The sequence below is a fragment of the Augochlora pura genome, chromosome 5 (assembly GCF_028453695.1).
Source record: "Augochlora pura isolate Apur16 chromosome 5, APUR_v2.2.1, whole genome shotgun sequence".
Classification (NCBI taxonomy): domain Eukaryota; kingdom Metazoa; phylum Arthropoda; class Insecta; order Hymenoptera; family Halictidae; genus Augochlora; species Augochlora pura.
In genome coordinates this window covers 4782106-4800466 of record NC_135776.1, presented here as the reverse complement: position 1 = coordinate 4800466, position 18361 = coordinate 4782106, and the positions used below count along the sequence as shown (strand labels likewise).

The 18361-nt window shown below is 49.4% G+C and overlaps 1 protein-coding gene across 1 annotated transcript in view; it reads right to left on the bottom strand.

Annotated features, from left to right (window-relative positions):
* Window positions 1–410: 410 nt before the first annotated feature.
* Window positions 411–18361, bottom strand: part of LOC144470174 (protein dachsous-like) — a 42843-nt gene continuing 24892 nt past the window's right edge. Inside the window, exons 10-14 of the mRNA XM_078181059.1 lie at window positions 16984–17929; window positions 16430–16715; window positions 9282–9578; window positions 4953–5409; window positions 411–4472 (exon numbers count right to left, since the gene is read on the bottom strand). Of these exons, the coding sequence (XP_078037185.1) occupies window positions 2144–4472; window positions 4953–5409; window positions 9282–9578; window positions 16430–16715; window positions 16984–17929 (4315 nt within the window). The 3' untranslated portion in view covers window positions 411–2143. The remainder of the gene's footprint in view (window positions 4473–4952; window positions 5410–9281; window positions 9579–16429; window positions 16716–16983; window positions 17930–18361) is intronic.

The window sequence follows — 18361 nt, the reverse complement described above, 5'->3', positions numbered from 1 at the left end:
GGGATCCCCGATTCTCGCTGGGAAATTCAGATTTCTGAAATATCGATAGAAATTCGCACGATATGGAAATAGCAATGTTGCTTCTGAAGCTCCATTTTTGGAAAATAAAATATTTAATTGTGCGTCGACAGAAACTAGATATTATTATAATTGAAAATAATTTTGACTTGTCGGTCAGTAAACTTGACCAACAGTTTCAGCGTTTTGCCGCTGCATGGAATAGCGCTGTAGGCAGGTTTCAGCAGAGTAAATGAAATAATCCAAATTTATTTATTCTGTTAACAAATAAATTTATTCTTTTGCATTAGGCGATTACAGAATTTTATTCTGAATATTTTCATACCATTCTGAACATTTGTCGTGTCCCTAAAATTGTTTTATTACATATTTCATCGCGAGCAGGTGTTCTCATGGGGGTAGTTTAATTTATTCGTTTTTCATYAAGAACAAATCAACTTATCTTGCATTAGAATAACACAGAAAAATTCTTTAAACATCCGAGCACSTTTTGRACAATCTCTCGCTCACTTAAATTGCTTTATTTCACGTTATTTAACGTCAACGGTAGGTAATTTAGTTCGAGCGTCTACCGCTATGTGGTGATAGTGTGCCACRGTCCATGAACTGCTTATTTTATTTAAAAAAMTCCTAATYACTAATCTTTACGAAATTTCGAGATATACATTCGACGCGCGAAATCACCAAGATCAKTTTAAGACGACGAACGTTAATTTTGCTCTACGGGTTTACAAGTTATCGAATTCTTTCCATTTGAAAGGTACGCCTCTTAATCGCGACATTATTTCATTAATTATTTGACCAACGCGCAACGTTTCCTAGTAACTTTGACAGTTCTTCACTGCAGAGAATTCCTCTTAATACATCTGTTGCTTTTCAATATTTTCGGCTCGATATATTATTGAATTTCATCTAGAAAAATTAAACCGAAAAATAATTTAACCTCGACATAATCTTATGGCTTACTCGCTAACAAGTTTCCCCTTAAATCTACGAAAAGGAACAGGATTCTCGGATCGGCAAGGATGGTAATTAACACTAAGTCACAGTTTCCTAAAAAATTCATTTAAGGATCCGTCATCGCGCGGATCCTCTCGGCTCACAGGAGAGTCTTTGTACAAAGAGTTTTTCGTGTAGGTGAGTGTGCGTGTTCGTTTTATACAAAATATGACATATCTATTCCACTAGCTTGTTTATGCGTATGCAGCTCCGGCTGGCTTACCGTACCGCCGTTTACATCGAGATACCACTCGGCGGTGAACACGCGACGCGCGTGAGAGGGAAAGGAAAGTTACATGAGAGAACAAGTCGAACAGAGTCGCGTCCAGAGCCACGAATCGCGAAAGAATCAGTCCACTCGTGACGAAGCCGTCGGGACGCGACGCGGCGCTGCGCGAAGAGACAAAGGTCTAATTAAACAATCAACCAAATCATCTCGGTACCAAAGCGGAGAAAACGGTCGCGTCTACTGCGAGAGGTGACGAGTTAACAGAGATTGTCTACAAACACGGTGTAATCGTTGCGCCGTTGCTCGTCGGCGCTGCAAAGAAACGGCTTGACGCAACGAGGTCGCCGATTGCCGGCTTAAATACCAAAAAACGACCAGCCTCTCTCCTTATCGTAACAGCGATCAACTGGTTATCTCTGTAGAGCAAACGCGACCGTTCCACGACGCGGTGAGCCGCTTTTGATTATAGGCGAGAAGTGGTGAAACTCTTTCGAGCAATTCGAGTATTATTTACACGCCTCCTATTTACAAGGCCTCGAGTATTCTAGAACCGGCGTTTCGGGCCGGCGGTTAACAGTCGTATCGTACACAAGAGTCGGAAGATAAGGACAAAATAGAACCGCGATATCAACGTTACGACCGCCTCCTCCTCGCTCGCGGTTACCGCACGGAATTATCTACAGAAATGAAACGTAAACGCGCGCAGGGAGAAGGCGATCGCTCGGAGGGTGATCGTCGCACCTTGGCGCCTTCGAGGCTCGCCTCTCGAAGGTCAGTCAACTTACCGTCACTAATTTATACATCGGCACAAGACAAGTTCGTTTCGTCGTTCGCGGCAAGCGTCGCGCGACCCTAATACTAATACCTGACGGTGGGACACGACGTCCTCGAGGGACCCTAGATCCTGAGCTCGGCGTCGGTCACGGGGATACCCCTATTGGCACTTTGACTGGACCTTTGCGTGGCCGGCGGCACCAAAGGACTGATGCTGGGACTCCTGGTGGCTAGAGGCGACAGGGACGGCGAGAAACTGGGGCTGAGCGCCGCGGAGGGGAACGTGGAGGCGTCGTGACTGATCGGGGACCTCGGCAGGATGCCTCTAGCCAGCGCGGGGGCTGCCAGCGACCTCGGGGCGACGGAGGTGAGCAGCGGCGGCGGCGGTGCTTTATGTACAGACTTAGTTTTCCCGCTGCTGCCCGAGTTCCCGCTCTGCACGCTGGCCGCGTCGTCCTTCAGCCTCGCGATCTCGCTGAACACGTGGGCCAGAGGCTGGTAATGTGGTCCCCAGTCGAGAAGATAGTCCCAGTTGTAGGACCCGGTGAGCTCCTCCTCGCTGTGCACGATGGAGCTCAGCGAGCCGTTCATGGACGGACCCCCGGGCACTTCCAGCCCCGACATAGGCCTCCCAGGCTCTCCGATCTTCCCATAAATAAGCGTCGCGATGTCGGCTTCCGTGGCAGCTTCGTCTTCGAATAGGTGCAGGCTGTTCAGTGGCAGCGCTTCCGGCGGCCTCCTCGGTGTTCCAGCGGGTGGGTCGACGATGCCTAGCCTGGCCAAGTATTCTTGGGTGTTGTGAACGGACAGGTCGCTGGCAGAGTCCCCGGTCTGCTGGCCCTCGTTGATCATCCTGATCTCCTCGTCCTCGCCGTCGTCCTCCGCCGATCCTCTGCCGGAGGAGCCGGACTGGTCGCTACCCGACAGCTCCGAAGTGGCCTGCTGCTGCCCGGACTGTCCGGAGGTACCATACGGAGGGATCTCGTCGTACTTGGGCGGCGCGAACTGGCAGGACGCGGCGCCTCCACCCCCGTTTCCATTCCCAGCGCCGCCGTTCCCAGCGGAACCTACTCCGGTCACGCTTCTGATTGGAATGGTATCGAACGCGCTGGGATCAACGTAGCTGTTCGACGCAGTAGCGTTGCTCTCGCCGTTCAGACCAGGCTTCGTTCCCGGCTTCTTGTGTCTCCTGTTCCTGAGGTGGAGGTACAGAAAAACGGCTCCGAAAGCCACCACCAGAAGGAGCAACGCTATCAGCAGACCAAGAGCCCAGTCCGCTAGACCCCCGCTCGCTGCCACGGCCATGTTCGAGCCCACGTCTGTTGGTGTAGCTAAAGCCGTGGCGCCTCTAGCTTCGTTCACGTCGATGTCATCCGTCAACGTGATCTCCACCACGGTCATGTTCGACAGAGAAAATTGTCGGCCGGAGCTGGCGCTGACCACCAGCCTGGAGGACTCTTCCACGTCCATGTCGATGTGCATCAGCTTCTGTTTGACGATCAGCGCGCCCGTCGTGCGGTTCAGTTTGAAGTACGGGTGCTGCGAGGTCAGTTGGTAGACCACTCTGCCGTCGGGCCCTTTGTCCCTGTCTGTGGCGGTCACGTGGCCGATCACAGTCCCAGGGAGCACCTGGGCTCCGCTCTTGATGCCGAATCTGTACATTCGCTCCGTAAACTGCGGGTAGAACTCGTCTTTCGACTCGATCTCCACTCTGACCCGAACCGCGGCGGTTCTGCCGCCTGCGTCCGTCGCTCGCAAGGTGAACGCGTAACGATTCCGGAGCTCGTAGTCGAACACGGCTCGCGTGGTCACCGTGCCGGACTTCGCGTCCACTGCGAACAGTTTCCAGCTGTCGTCGATGTCGGAGAAGCCAGTGGCGGCGGCCGACACGATGGAGTAGTTCAGTGAGCCGAAAATGCCGCGGTCGAGGTCCGAGGCTCGGGCTGAGAACACCGTGGTGCCTATAGGCTCGTTTTCACCTACGAATTCCAGGTACTCGGAGACTGGGAACTTGGGGGAGTTGTCGTTCACGTCTTCTAGGCGGATCCTCAGTCTTGTTAGAGCGCAGAGTGGCGAGATTGGGTCACTGTCGCACGCCATAACCACTAAGTTGTAGATCTCCGGCTCCAAATCGCAGTCCAGCGTCGCGTTCACTAGCACAGACCCTGTAGTTCTTTCCACTCTGAATAATCCACCGTCGTTGCCTGATGTGATTTCGTACACCAGGTTAGCTGCCGCGCTTCCCGCTAAGTCGTCGTCTTTCGCGCGGAGCGTTGCTATCGTTGTTCCTTGGGAGGCGTTCTCCTTGATCGACACCTCGTGTAGATCCTCAAAGAATCGAGGGTAGTTGTCGTTCACGTCTTCCACCGTGATGATCACCGTCACCGGTTCGTCGCCCATCAGGGAACCTGTCGTCATGTTCTCGATCTTCGAGCCTAGCCGCAAGATGTATCTGCAAGGTTACAAATGAATTAGAAGGGTTCTTATATGTCTTAAGTGGGCAGATTTAAAAACTTGGCTGTGCGAAGAGAAATAGCGTCCCCTTTGAGAATTATTTCACAGCTAGAAAAATTTTAATGGAATGTTGCTCTTAGGCTATCCAAATGTCTGTATATTGGACCATTTCCAGGAATTTTTTCGTTCAGAAATATTAACCCATAAGAAAGTTATGGCAGACTCAGTGCTACGTCTGTCCGAATCAAGGAGTCAGAACATGAACTGAATTTACTCTATCAAATGTATACATTTTTCAATGAAAATATTCCCGAACATGGTCCAATGTACGCACATTCCAACCCCCTATGTGCAATATTTAAACAAAATTTCTGAGTGATAGAAATAATTCGCAAAGACGCGCTTTTTGTTTAGAAGATAGTTCGATTTGCCAGGTAGCTAGAAACTCGAAGAACGTCATCAGATTTTAAGCGCCTACCTGTCTTTCGTTTCTCTGTCGAGCACCTTGGAGAGTATCAACTTCCCCCTGGACACCTCGAACGTCCCGCTGTCGTCGCCGGCAACGATGCTGCCGTCCAACAGGTCGACGTCGGACAGTCTCATCAGCGTGGTTCCCCTCGACGAATTTTCCTTGACCGTGATCTTGTACTTCTTGCCCGGCAGGATGCTCTTCAAGCTGCTGAGCCGCACCACGACAGAGCAGACCGACGACGCCGGCGGTTTGCCATAATCTTCGGCTACAACGGCCAGCTCCACTTCCTTCGGGTGGGGCCTTGGAATAGCGGTGCGATTCACGGTCAGCACGCCGGTCACCGGATGCACGGAGAAGCCTTTGCTGGCTTTTAACAGGTAGTAGCGGATGCGACTGTTGTCCTCCGTGAAGTCGTCGTCGGTCGCGTTCACTGTCAGGATCTCCTGCAGGTCCCCTCGTCCTTCTGAAAATGGAGAAGACAGTGTTAGGTCAAGGTGGTAGACAAAGGAAGAACGAAAGGGTTTATGTTGTAGATTTTTAGCAGGGTTGAGTAGAATGTGATCTGACTAATAACTGAAGATTGTAATTCATTAGTCGGTACAACTAAGCTAGAATAATTATTTTTTCGAGTTATTATTTTTGGAAGGAATAATGGAAGAATAGGATCCTTTGAGAGGAAAATGCAGTTTTCAATATTAGCCTTTTAGGTGATCGAAATCTCTGCTGCTTAATTAGCAGAGTAAAATGAATTGTCGAGAGAAACTGTTCTTAAGAAACTGCTACTCTTAGACGAAATGAAAGAACTGTTCGACGCTGTAATCTTCGGTCACCCTTCCACCCTTCTAAAAGTCTTTCTCATTTCCAGGGGAACAACGTCGGAGAGATTTTTTTATAGCACGCAGATGAGGCCTGTTGAATAGCGTAGACTAGAAGGGCACCGGTGGACCGTGGGTTCGAAGGTGCGAAATGGTCCGGAGAAGGGTCCGGTGCAAAGATCGAGGGATCACTGGCGCGAGGTCAAGTACCCCTCTGCCTCTCCTCTCGCATGGTCGTCGGGAGGAGAGCAGGAGGATCGTAGCCAGCCACCAGCACCTCAAGTTCTTTCTTTTCTCGATAAAGGAGGAGGATAAGCCGTCCTGACATCGGGCTGAACGGAAGTATGAAATAATAACCAGTTGTATAAATCGCTGGCCGGGGCCGGGGCCGTAGCGGAGCAGAGTCGGGCCGAGGAGCCCGAGAGAGTCGAGCCGTGGGGCCAGGCCTCGGTACAAAAATCATTTCGATGCGTTTCAAATCGTCGGATAACTCGGCATTAATGTGCCAAGCCCCGTCCGAAACCGGGGAAGAAGGACGAGGACGGAGGTACGCTGTGGAACGAAGACGGTTAAAGGGCGAGACGACCAAGAGGGCGGGAGAGGAGGGGGGAGGCAGAGGCAGAGGGGTGGAGACGGTGAAATAAAACCGCGCGGACCGAGCGCGCAGCCCTTTGGGGATGTCCGAGGTGAGGAGGCAGGAAGATCCTCTCGCGGAGGGCAGGGAGGATCTTAACCGAGAAGCGACAGGTACTCTATAATTATTGCGAGGTGCGTATGACCGTGGAGTATGCGTGTTCGCGTCAGGGCGCCTTAGTGGGACGAATTCTTATTACCGGCAGCGAGAGAGGGTTCTCCTATCTCGTGTTTCTCTTTCTCCCTCTCTCTCTCTCTCCCTCTCTCTTTGCCTTCTCTTCATTAATCCCTTGCGCCCGGCCAGCCGTGGTTCCCGGGACACCTTAATACGATTTTGATAATCATCGGATTAACTCGTCTTCCTTGTTCGTTGATCAACGAACAAACGATCCGCCCTACCACGCCGAGAGGGAATAGAGCTCTGGGACCGAGTCTAAATTAAGGGCTCCGCCGAGTTGCAACGTATCGAAGACACTTGCTCGAACATCCTCCATTGAATACGACATTGAGACCCGGGTTCTCGATAACCCTTCCAGCTCTGGCTCGTATATTCTAGGGTAGGGTGCATGGATCTTAACAGGTTGCAAACATTGTGGAACAGGTTTTTAAGAATTATTCTAAACGCTCGATGACCATGGTGTAAGAAGGAGAGGTGTAACGACTTTATCTGTGCTACTCTGATCTTAACTCTTTTAGCGTTATCACTTATATCGGCCATACTTGAGAAGATTTTTCCTTAATATTTCTGATAAGTGACGACGTTATTTCTCATTTCTTTTTCCTCTATTAATTTGCTAATTATCCGGTTTTATAAAATTGTTGTAATTATTTTTTGACACTTTATCAAACTACGTCAAGCAAGATTGTTTCGGTTGGCACTAAAAGGGTTGAAGCTTTACTTTTGAAATAGTCTGCTAACTGCTCTGTGATTTAACCTTTAACCACCCTACGGTTAACTAAACGTACAAACCACGCGACGGCCCAACCATTCTCTACCAGCTGCCAAACTTTCAGAATTGCTCCGAGACGGTCCCATCATTTTGCAACTCGCCTAACCTTTCCGCCCACGCGCGTCCACCCGAGGTTATAGATCAATTACATCCCGAAGTCGTATTTTCCTCGATCCTCGGCGCAAGAACGTCTCCCTTTTTGCCGTAGCCCGGCCTCCCCCGGTTTTTTCGCGTTCTAACAGAGGGGACGGGCGAGCCAACGGGAGAAAGAAGAGAAGAGAAGAGAAGGGAGATGCAAATTCGCGGGGCCCGTCGCCGTGGGAGCTCCCCCCTTTCCTCGGCTCTCTTTCCACGTCCTCCTCCTGCCAATCCAGCCGCCCCCGTCGCCCCGCCGCCGCCCACCCAAATGCACCATTAGGCGCGGGCCTATGTATTTTTAATAAGTTTCGAGAGTCTTCGAAGCCGGTGATCTCGGCCGGCGGTTGCCAGCGAAGGCGGCTTTTCGGCTGCCTGGCAAACGGTGTCCTCGCGTTTATTTATGTGCGAGGCGTTCGCAATTCTCCTCTCTCTCTCTCTCTCTCTCACTCGACCCCCTCGTTCCATTGCAACGAAATCTCTCTTTCCCTCTGTCTTTCTCTCTTTCCCTCTCTCTTTCTCTCTATCTCTCTCGTTTCGGCGTCTTTTCTCTGCTCTGCCCAAGTCGCATCTTTTCGCATGGTCCCCGCGTGTTGCACCCTTCAGCGTGCCCAGCTAGCTTTTCATCGCCCCCTACCTCCGGGTGACCCCCCTCGCTATGTCATCCACCTTTCTTCTTCATCGTCCGCGGCCTTCGGGCTTCCTTCTTCAACCCCGGACACTCTTCTCTCTCTCTCTCTCTCTCTCTTTCTCTCTCTCTCTCTCTCTCTTTCTCTCTCTCTCTCTGTCTTTCTTTCGCTGCGCCTCTCGTCGCCTCTCGTTCCCGCGCTTTATCTCCGCGCGGTGTCAATTCGAGTTTGGAACACGACCAACAGGACAACACGTGCCTACTAAAAACCTGTTCTCGGACCCGCGTTTATTAATGGTCGTTCCCGAATCGAGGACCCCGGATCGGTCCTGCTTCGCTATTTCTTCAGGAAACGATATGGCGTTTTTCGTAATCGGAGAGGCTTTTCGATTTTCTAAGGAGAGCATAGGGCACGTTGCGGAGGGCTGGGATCGATTTAGAGCTTTTGGGGAGGTTTATGGAATTGGGATACTTGTGAGAATAACCCTTTACACTCGGTGCCATCTTAAGTCTAAATAGAGGATGGTCTTTCTGATATAAAGTATGGCGTTTTATGTGACTTAATGCAGTTTATGTGTATAAAATTGGAGATTGTAATCCTTTTAACCCCTTGCACTACGATTTCTTTAATAGGTACATTGGTTAAGTCTTATTTGTCACTAATAAATTTCTATGCCAGACAGATAATTTATATTTACTCTTTGGCAACTTTTACTTGAATTTTTAAGTATTAATAAAAATAGGGTAGAATTTTATTTCAATTAAAGACACTTGAGTATACTATAATAAAATTCTAAATTTTTGTATCGTACAGTTATTAATTTCCTAAGTATAAATAAACGAGATAATGTAAAAATTATTTTCTAACAAGATATAAAACTTTGTCTTATCGCCGCAGGGTCACCAATCGAGTCCAAAGGGTTAACAAAGACATCGAATCTATAGAAAATGAAAAAGAAATCCTAGAAAATGCGATGCTTTTACTTTGGGAAAATGTTAATGATTTCGCCTGGTGTTTTTAGACTTCATGTCACCTACTCAACAGCTGTTGATTTGATTCGCTAGATCCGAGTGGCCGTTTAAACGCCTCCGAGGAATTATGACAAAGTAAATGTCAGCGCGGCGCGGTCGAAAGAAAGAACGCGGAGGATTCCACTGACTATGCGTTACTAACCTGGAAGAGTGGCGATGTACGCCGACTGCTGCAGCCTGGGCGCGTTATCGTTCAGATCCGTGACGCGGACTATCAAATCCGTGACTGCCTCGTGCATTCCATCGCTGGCAATCACCTGGAGGCTGTACTCCGACCGCGTTTCAGCGTCCAGACGTCTGCGGAGAACGACCTTGCCTCCGTAACGATCGATGCTGAAAGGGCCCGGGTTGGTCACGTTCCCGAATCGATAGGTCAGCGCCGGGGAACTGTCAACGTCGTTCGCCGTGATGGTCGTCAGCAGCGTGCCCACGGGCGTACCTGCAATCAAATTGATCCTTTAGATACCGACAACTCTGACATCCACCGAGCAATTGTCCGCTACGAATCCAGATGGAAAGACCTCGTTAACCAACAAATAACGATTCGATCAGTGACACAGAAAATTTAAAACTAGTTTCGGTCGCTATAGCGTCGTCGGGAAAATCCTGAGATTTTTCCAAATAATCGGAATTCCGCGGTAGTTGGCTGCGAATATTGTGGTCGAGAAAAACTGAAGAATGCTAGGGCATCGAGCAACGAAGACTACCAATTATTATTAACCACGCTATTAATCTAGAATTTCTCGTTTCTCTCAATATTCTCAAAAAGTGGTCGCGACGCGTTCACGGTGAAAGAGAAAGAACTCGCGTCGATTCCGACGTTGCGTCCGAGCGCGCTCGGGGAATCTCGGGACGAAGATCGTCGGAATCGGTAGCGCGATCGCACGAACCGTTTAACCGCGACATCGAGCGCTTTATCGTCGCACAATGCCAGACACCGTTGTTACTGATGGATGGGGTCGTTACATGGGCCCGGCGGTCCTCCTGCAGTTTCTTTTTCTGGCTCGCTGGGGCAGCCACTTTGTCACCGGCGGACGATCGGCCGCGATACAGGCCTTCCGCGAACTTAAAGACGCTCGGTGGTCGTCGCGTTTAAAATGCATTGAATCCGCACTATCGGCACGGTCTATCGCGGCTGGTGCTAAGAAGGGGACCTCGAGGAGAGTACCGCTTGCTCTCGAAGGCGACCGGTGCTCGAGAATTTTAAGAATTACCGGATCATCGCTAATTTCTGTCGTCGAGAAATTTGAACATCGGAAATTTCGATCATCGCGAAATTTGACCATCGCAAAACTTGATCGTCGGAAACTTCGATCATCGCGAACTTCGATCACGTGGAAGATCCGTCATCTAGATATTCCGTCGTCGGGAATTTGGATCTTTTGACGCCAGCAATCGCGCAGGTCCTCCCGAATGAAGATCGCAGCGCTCCGGTCGTTTGATACGCCGCGAACAGGCGCAACACCTGCGCCAATAAAAGAATTATTTCGTGGAGCGAGAGCGAACGGAGCGGCGCGTTTGGACGGCTCCGGGGACTAGCTGGCACGCGGCTACGTCCGCTCGTAAATTTCACGGGCGATCGTTAAAGTCGTGTAAATCGGTTTCGAGACCGGTCGCGTCCCTGAGCGAACACGTGGCCGGCCCACTCTTGCGCTTCTCCGGTTCCGGTAGTGTTCCTCGGGCCTCGGAAGCAGAGGCGACCTGTGCAACGATCTCTCTATTACTGCAAGGCTTCCTCTTCCTTCCGAGAGCTGCGACTCGACTATACACAAGCTACCACGAATCGATACACGATTCTCGATACTCGAATTTTCAACGTGAGGCTGCGAATCTCGTTTCGATTGCGTCAATATTCCCAGAAGCTACTTTAATGTTATCTCTTTTGGATTATTATTTATATAACGTTGTTGTTGAGAGTTTAAACAAATTTCGTAACCAGCCAGCTCTTAGTTATAAACCACGTCGCAACAAATTGTGAATCTCGCAGGCGTCGAGCGCCGCCAGCTCGCGTTCGTTTGACCGTGTATGATCGCGTTCGAGACGCCGATGGCAGCCTGTTCCCAGCGACGGCCGCCGTTCTATCGGGAAATAATCAATTCTCGCGGCTCCCTCGGTCTCCGCGAGTTCCGCGGAGTTAATTCTGATTACCGGAGGTCCTACGCGTTCGCGCAACCGAGCGAGCGAGCGCGCGCGCGCCCGGTCCCGCGATATATCGTCGCCGCGCGGTGTGCACCATGTACGGAAAATCCTCTCGTCGGTGGTCTACCATTGTTTCGATTTCTCGTGTCAGTGCCACTTTCGGAACCGATCCGATCGATGCTGTCGATTAAATCCTCCTCAGAAGTGCGTGCGTGCGAGCGCGGCCATGCCCGCACATGCATACGCGCGTGGACGCGCGGTTATGTGCGCAGCGCAGCGCGCGCACGCCGCCGCCGCCGCGGCGAGAGAGAGCAGCCCCTTCAGGAACAAAGGCGTGTGGGGCTATCAAACATCGGCAAAACCGCGCCTTCTCGTTTTAGGTCGAACGATAATTATATACGCCGCGTCCGTCCGGATAATTAAAAACAATTACTGTGCGCTTCGCTAAAATACGACCGGTCGCGGATCCTCCGGCTCGTTTTTTTACTGGCGCGCCGCCGCGCGGCTCGACCGAGTAATGAAGTATTCGATCGAACCGGGGGAAGATCGACGATACTATTTGCCATTCAATCTCTCGGGGACGGTCCGTGGGACACACTCGATCATTCCGAGATCCGCACGAACGCTGACGCGGTCCACCGACACGCGTTTGCGTGGAAGGTGGCTGTGCGAAGCGTCGATCGTTTGAAGGACATTTTCTTTGCTAATTAAGGTAATTACTCTTAGGCAGGATATCCTAACATGGGAATTAACTACGCTTTCGATCATGAAACAGTGTCAAATTTATTTATCAAAGTTATACCTGTATCTAACGCGAATCTTGTCACTAATTTTCGTAACAATTTAGCGACGCTTCAGCGTGGTCAGAGGTCTCTATAGATTCCGCTCGATGCCCGTTGACGCGGTGGATCGAGAGCGGATCGTGTGACGCTCGATCGCGTCCGCGCGCACGATTGTCAAAACGCGATACCGGCGGTGTGTGCTGGCGGCGCGGTAGCCGGTGGCAGCAGGTGCCTGAAAAGGCAGCCGCCGCGCTTCTGGAGCCACGGGGTATTAAATAAATTCTATCGAGCCGCGAATCGCGGATAGAAGTGGTAGCAGTCTCGTTTGCGCCGGGGTGAAGTTTTATGGTGATACAAATTAGATAGCGATCTCGAGTTACTCGGTTGGCGCGCGAGTACGCGGCCTTTCGTGTTGGACGTTCTTAGAACTTCCCAACAAGAAGCTGAGAGGGCCGGAGAGAGCGGGCGGTGAAAGAGGACCGACGAGCGACGGAGAGAAAAGGAGAGAAAGGGAGGCCGATGGAGCGAGAGCGAGAAGATGGGAGGAGGCGAGAGAGAGAGAGAGAGAGAGAGAGAGAGAGAGAGAGGGAGGGAAAAGAAGGGAGAAAGAGAGGTAGGAAAGTAGAAAGGCGGAGAGAGAAGCGAAGCCGAAAGAGAGAGAGAGAGAGAGAAGCTGAGACGAAGGAGAGAGAAGCGAAGACGAAAGAAGCTGCGACGAAGGGAGAAGCGAGGGGGACCGACGAAAAGGAGAAAGGACGAATCGAACGAAAAACGCGGCAGGACGAGAAGGACAATGAGACTGTCGCCGCGATGTAAATTAAATGAAGCGCCGTTCGGCCCGCGGCGATCGGCGACAGTCGGCGCAAAACGCGTAAAAAGGCCGCGTCGACAGAGCTACGTATCGCGGAGAATCCCGACCAATTACCCGTCCTTGCACCTTCCTATTCTCTTTTATCTTCCGCTACGAGCTCGATAATCCCCGCTTCGACCAAAGTAATTAACACACCGGCCATTTCTCCCCGACGATTTATATAAAACTTGATTCCGCCAAAAAAACACACTCTCCGCTATTCCCCTGGCGCAGGAAATCGAATTACAATATTTTTGTCGAGCAGATCGGCTGCCGAGTAAGCCTTACCGCGAGAGCATGTCCGACCGCGATTATCCCTATCTACTGATCGCGAAAGTATTATATACACCGCGATTATTGGATCGTGAAACATTTTATAAAGATTATGAGATTATGAAATATTTTTTTTTAACGAGAACACGCATCGAATATGGGTCGGCATCGTCGCTGTTCGTTGCTGTACGTTTCCACCCGATATCGTGGTAGATTACACGGTTCCGGTCAGATTAACGGAGACCGTTCCGAGAATATTAGGTCCGGACATTCCCGGCAATTTTCGGCTTTGTATGATTCTATTAGCAATATACGTGAAGCGTTTCCGAGTAGAATTAGCAAAAACCGCACGGAGGAAATGAACTCTAGATGGACTTGGGAATTCTTTATGTTCGAGAGAGTTGTTCAGGTTATGTCAAGCCGTGATTGTTCGTTTTTACTGCTGACAGAAATTCCATTTACTGTAAACTAACTGCGGACAATTTCGAGGAAAGGAACTCTAAACGTTGCTGCCGATTATTGGCATCGAACAGAAGAGACTTTACGGCATTCTCATTGTTAACAATCGTCCCGCGAACACTGTTATTTGTTAACACAAATGGAAAATTATTGATCCAATCCTACTTAGAAATCATGTCGATAATTTCAATAATTGTCTGACCTGTGGCTATCCATTTCCACTTTAGCCCACGTACGTCTCACGGATCTTCGATTATTTCGAAACCGAAAGATCCTACAGAAAATTCTTGTCGGACATTTTCGACGCAGTTTTCCCCATAGAAGCGACCACTATGGTCTATCTCGGCGAAGTCGAGATGCTAGCGATGCCCCGATCGATTTTACCCGACCGCATTCTATCTCCCCGGTCTATCCGCGTTGATCTATGCGATGAATCCGCGCGATGACGAGAGCGTCGGAGGAAGGACGGTAGCAGCTGTAGGTCGGCGCTCGCGCGTCAAACCGCCGGCCACCTTCGCTAGGTGCCGTTCCATTGAATCGTATCTGTCAATGGGGAACAATATGAGAAGCAGAGAAGGACAAAGCCACCGGCCATAGAACGGGAGTGCGAGAGACGGCGACGGCCGCCGCGCGGTCGTTCGCAGCCTCGCCTAAGTTATGCAGATTGTTCCGAACAGTTGGACTTTAATGCCGACATAAATCCTTTGCCACTTAACTTTATACTTCGAGAGTAGTATGCACTCCTACCTCCCGGCGGCCGCGTCCTTCTCCCCTACTCCTTCCGGCCCTCTCGGTCTGACTTTCGCCCTTTTCTCGGCTCCCCTTTCGACCTTCCTTTTCGGTCCACACTCTCTTTCCTCGGTCGCTCCTCTCCGCTCTCTCTCACTCTCTCTCTTTCTCGCTCGCTCAACGGATCATCGTGCTTCACTTTGCCACGCAGAAACGTCTCTTTCGCCGGCTCGCGTGGGCGACCACCCGACAAATTTATCTACCCGAGACCGCGTCTAGATTTTCGAGGCGAAACACGATCCCCCGGCGATCCTGCTACTCGATCTAGCGATCTTCCGGAATTTTTTCGGAGAGATGCGCCGACCGTCCAGTCTCGAAACTTTTCAGAATTTTTCGACGGTCTTTCAGGTATGCGCATGAATTTTTCGAAGCAATAGTGATCATTATTTTAAAAGTTATAGCAATTTTCCGAGTGTCGTGTTGAGGACTGATTTGGGTAAAAATGCTTCAGCTAATGCACAATTTGTCTCTGTTTTAAATTAACCCTTACTACTATTTTCTTCATCTATTCCCAGATTTTTGTGACAGTCTTTCGTTTCGATTTAGGAGATTATCTTTATTTATTAGATAACATACGAAATATTCGCCACGAGTGTAACACGTTATTACAGTGTAAGGGATTAACTGCTATCTGATATCAGAGATACCACATTGATTTCCTGTAATTAGTGACATACATATTGCCTGATCTGAACCGGAGTCACTCGATTGAAATAAACATTATCTCCGAGACTGTTAAAGGTGTATCGCAAGGCCTTCGCCCGTACAAGACAACGCCGATCGATTTTTCTGTCACGGCGTTGCTAGAATACCGTCCGTAACCTCTGCCTTCCAATCAGACGCAGTCGATTGGATTAAAGAACGAGGTCAATCGGTGATCGAACGGCTGATTGGAATTGACACGGACCGATGAAATACAAGGAGGCGTGCAAACGCAATCGCATCGGCTCGTAACCTGTTCGCAGCAACCATTCCGAATAGTACTCGAGGCCTCATAATCGCCGGTTAGCCTTCATTTCCGCCGTGCCCTCGGATGAATAAACGCTATAATTGGACTATACGACCGTTGCAATTATCTCCGCCGTTTAATTTCTAAGGCACGTAGTAGGTCGTGCCGCTTAAGTATCGCTTTCGATCTTGCATCCCGCTGAAAAATATATCGCGGATCGCTGGCTATCGCGGTCTACCGAACATGGATCGTTCGCGGGCGATCTGAAAAATCGTCGCGGCCAGAAATCGGAACGGAAAACGACCGTTCGATCGATATCGTAAATCTTCGAAGCATTCGTTGCATTTGGTTAAATCATGCGATGGTGTTAAATTGATTTTTTAAGGTGAATTGCACTTTTATGGACTGTTTCGTTAATATTAATTGGGAATATATGGACTACGCTTTCTAATTAGATTCTAATTAATAGATTCAGTGTTTGATAAGGTCTCCATCGAGCTGCTTCTTCGGAAAACTCGCTGATTAACCCTTTCGTTACGTCAGTGCACTGGAGTGACTCCACAGGTCATTTATAGCCTTATATTATATTATATAATATTGTATTTTATTATATTATGCTTATCATGTTTATATGGTATTTTATGCAAATTATAGTAGGTACAGCAAATCGCCTGGACGTCGATTATAGTAACGAAAGGGTTAATAAATTACCGAAACAGCTCTGTCTGATTTTCAGGGAACTGACAAATTCATGCACACTGTTTCTCGTCGATTAAACCAATAAATTTATCAATGAATTTATCGATGATCGAAATTACCGTTCGATTGCTTCTTAATACCGTCAATGAATTTATCGGTCTTGTCATTAATGAACAAAATTATCGCTCGATTTTCTCGTAAATCTCATCAATGAATTCACTCGGCGATTTATGAACGAGCTTTCGCTCGTTAATTTAACGAAGCAATTTCAACTCTCCGGAATTATATCGCTGTAATGTACGTGTATCTAATAGCTGACGTTAGAGCCGCGAATTATGGTTGCCACTTACCTTCGGAGACAGAGATGATGCTGTGCTCCGGGAAAGTCGGCTGATTGTCGTTGATATCGATCACGCGGACGCTGAGTGCCGCGGTGCCCGTTAGCTGAGGATTTCCTTGATCCGTGGCGATGATCGTCAGACGATACTTCTCGCGGATCTCTCGGTCCAGGACGATGTTCGTCCGTACCACGCCGCTGTACGGCGGGCTGATGGTGAACGCGTTATCGGGATTCCCGTCGACGATGTGGTACAGGATCCTGCTGTTCATTCCTTGGTCGGCGTCACTTGCTGAGAGCTGTTGAAATAAGAAAGTGGACGTTTTAAAGATTGTTCCATGGTAGCAAGAAAAATTACGTAAAATTAAGATAGCATTTTAATAGAATTAGAATAGCATTTTAATAGAATTAAAATAGCATTTTAATAGAATTAAAATAGCATTTTATTAGAATTAGAATAGCATTTTAATAGAATTAAAATAGCATTTTAATAGAATTAAAATAGCACTTTAATTTTAGAATTAAGAAATTATGAAGTCGTTCGAGAGATTTTTAGCTTCGTCTTACCTTGACGACGAAGTCACCCTTGACGTTGCCCTCGAGAACAGTGGCTGAATACTGAGTCTGCGTGAAGACAGGCGGATTGTCGTTGACATCCGACACCCTGACGACCAACTGGACATAAGCCTCGAGCGGATCGGAGCCGATGGTCCTGGCCACGACAGTCAGCACGTGTTTCGAGCTCTCCCTGGGCTCCTCCTTGGACAGTTGCCCCTCCAAGGACCTCCCCCAAGCATTGGTCCTTCCCTCGTCCATCTGACCATCGCTGGGCCTCACCCTCATATCGGTCCACAATTCAGCGTCCAATCTCGCGGGATCGTTCACGCGAACCAGCCCAGTGTCCTCGTCGATGGCGAAAGTGCCGAAATCGTTTCCAGACCCCAGCGAATACGAGACGTGCTGTCTTCGGCCGTCGGACCTGACAGCGGTGACCTGCACCACTTCCGTCCCGGCCGCCGAGTTCTCCAGGATGACCACCTCGTACGACTCGTTCTGGAACTTGAGGGCCGGCAGAAGGTCGGCCAGGTTCCCGACCTGCAGCTCTATCAGGCCTCGGGCGCTTCTAGGCGGGTTCCCTCTGTCCCGCGCCAGCACCTCCAGGTGATACGTCTTCCCATTGTCCTGCGACAAGGACAGAGCCGCGGTGACCGCGCCGGTGGTTGGGTGGATCCTGAACTTCGGCTTCTCTTGCTCGTGGAAGAACGAGTACACGATCTCGCCGTTCAAGCCCTCGTCCGCGTCGGTGGCCACTACTCGCAGGATGTTCTTCTCTGGTTGCGTTCCGATCGATACACGGGCGCGGAAGGGGTACTCCGCGAAAACCGGAGCGTTGTCGTTCACGTCGCTCACGCGAATTTCGACGGGGATCGAGGTGCTCTTCGCGTCGTACTTCCCGCTGTCCGTTGCGATCACCACGAAGTTGTAGGAGCTTTGACGCTCGCGGTCCAGGGGCCTGCAAGGAAATAGAAATTGTTAGTTAGTATAGTGATGCATTTTGTGCTTGATTTAATTGTGAAGGAATCGTGCAGATTTTTAGATAGGTTGTGAAGCTTTGTTTAATATGTTATTCATTATTTAGAAGGTACTGTTTGAAGAGCGTTCTATTTCTGAAGGTAGTGTTTTATTAATTTATGATTTGTATTGTTTTATAATCATTTTTATTCAATGTTAGACGATAGCGTTTGACATGACTTTGACTTCGTCCTGCATGGCCTATTAACCCCTCAAATTTCATTCATTGAAATTTAACTTTAACCTGTCGTTAATATTTAAGCGTTCCAGTAAATTTTTGCCTTTTCTAAGAAATCATTGCAAACGAGATATATTAATCTCGGTAACCGTGAAGAAAATGTTACATCAAGGGATTGAAAACCTGTTTGAGAAG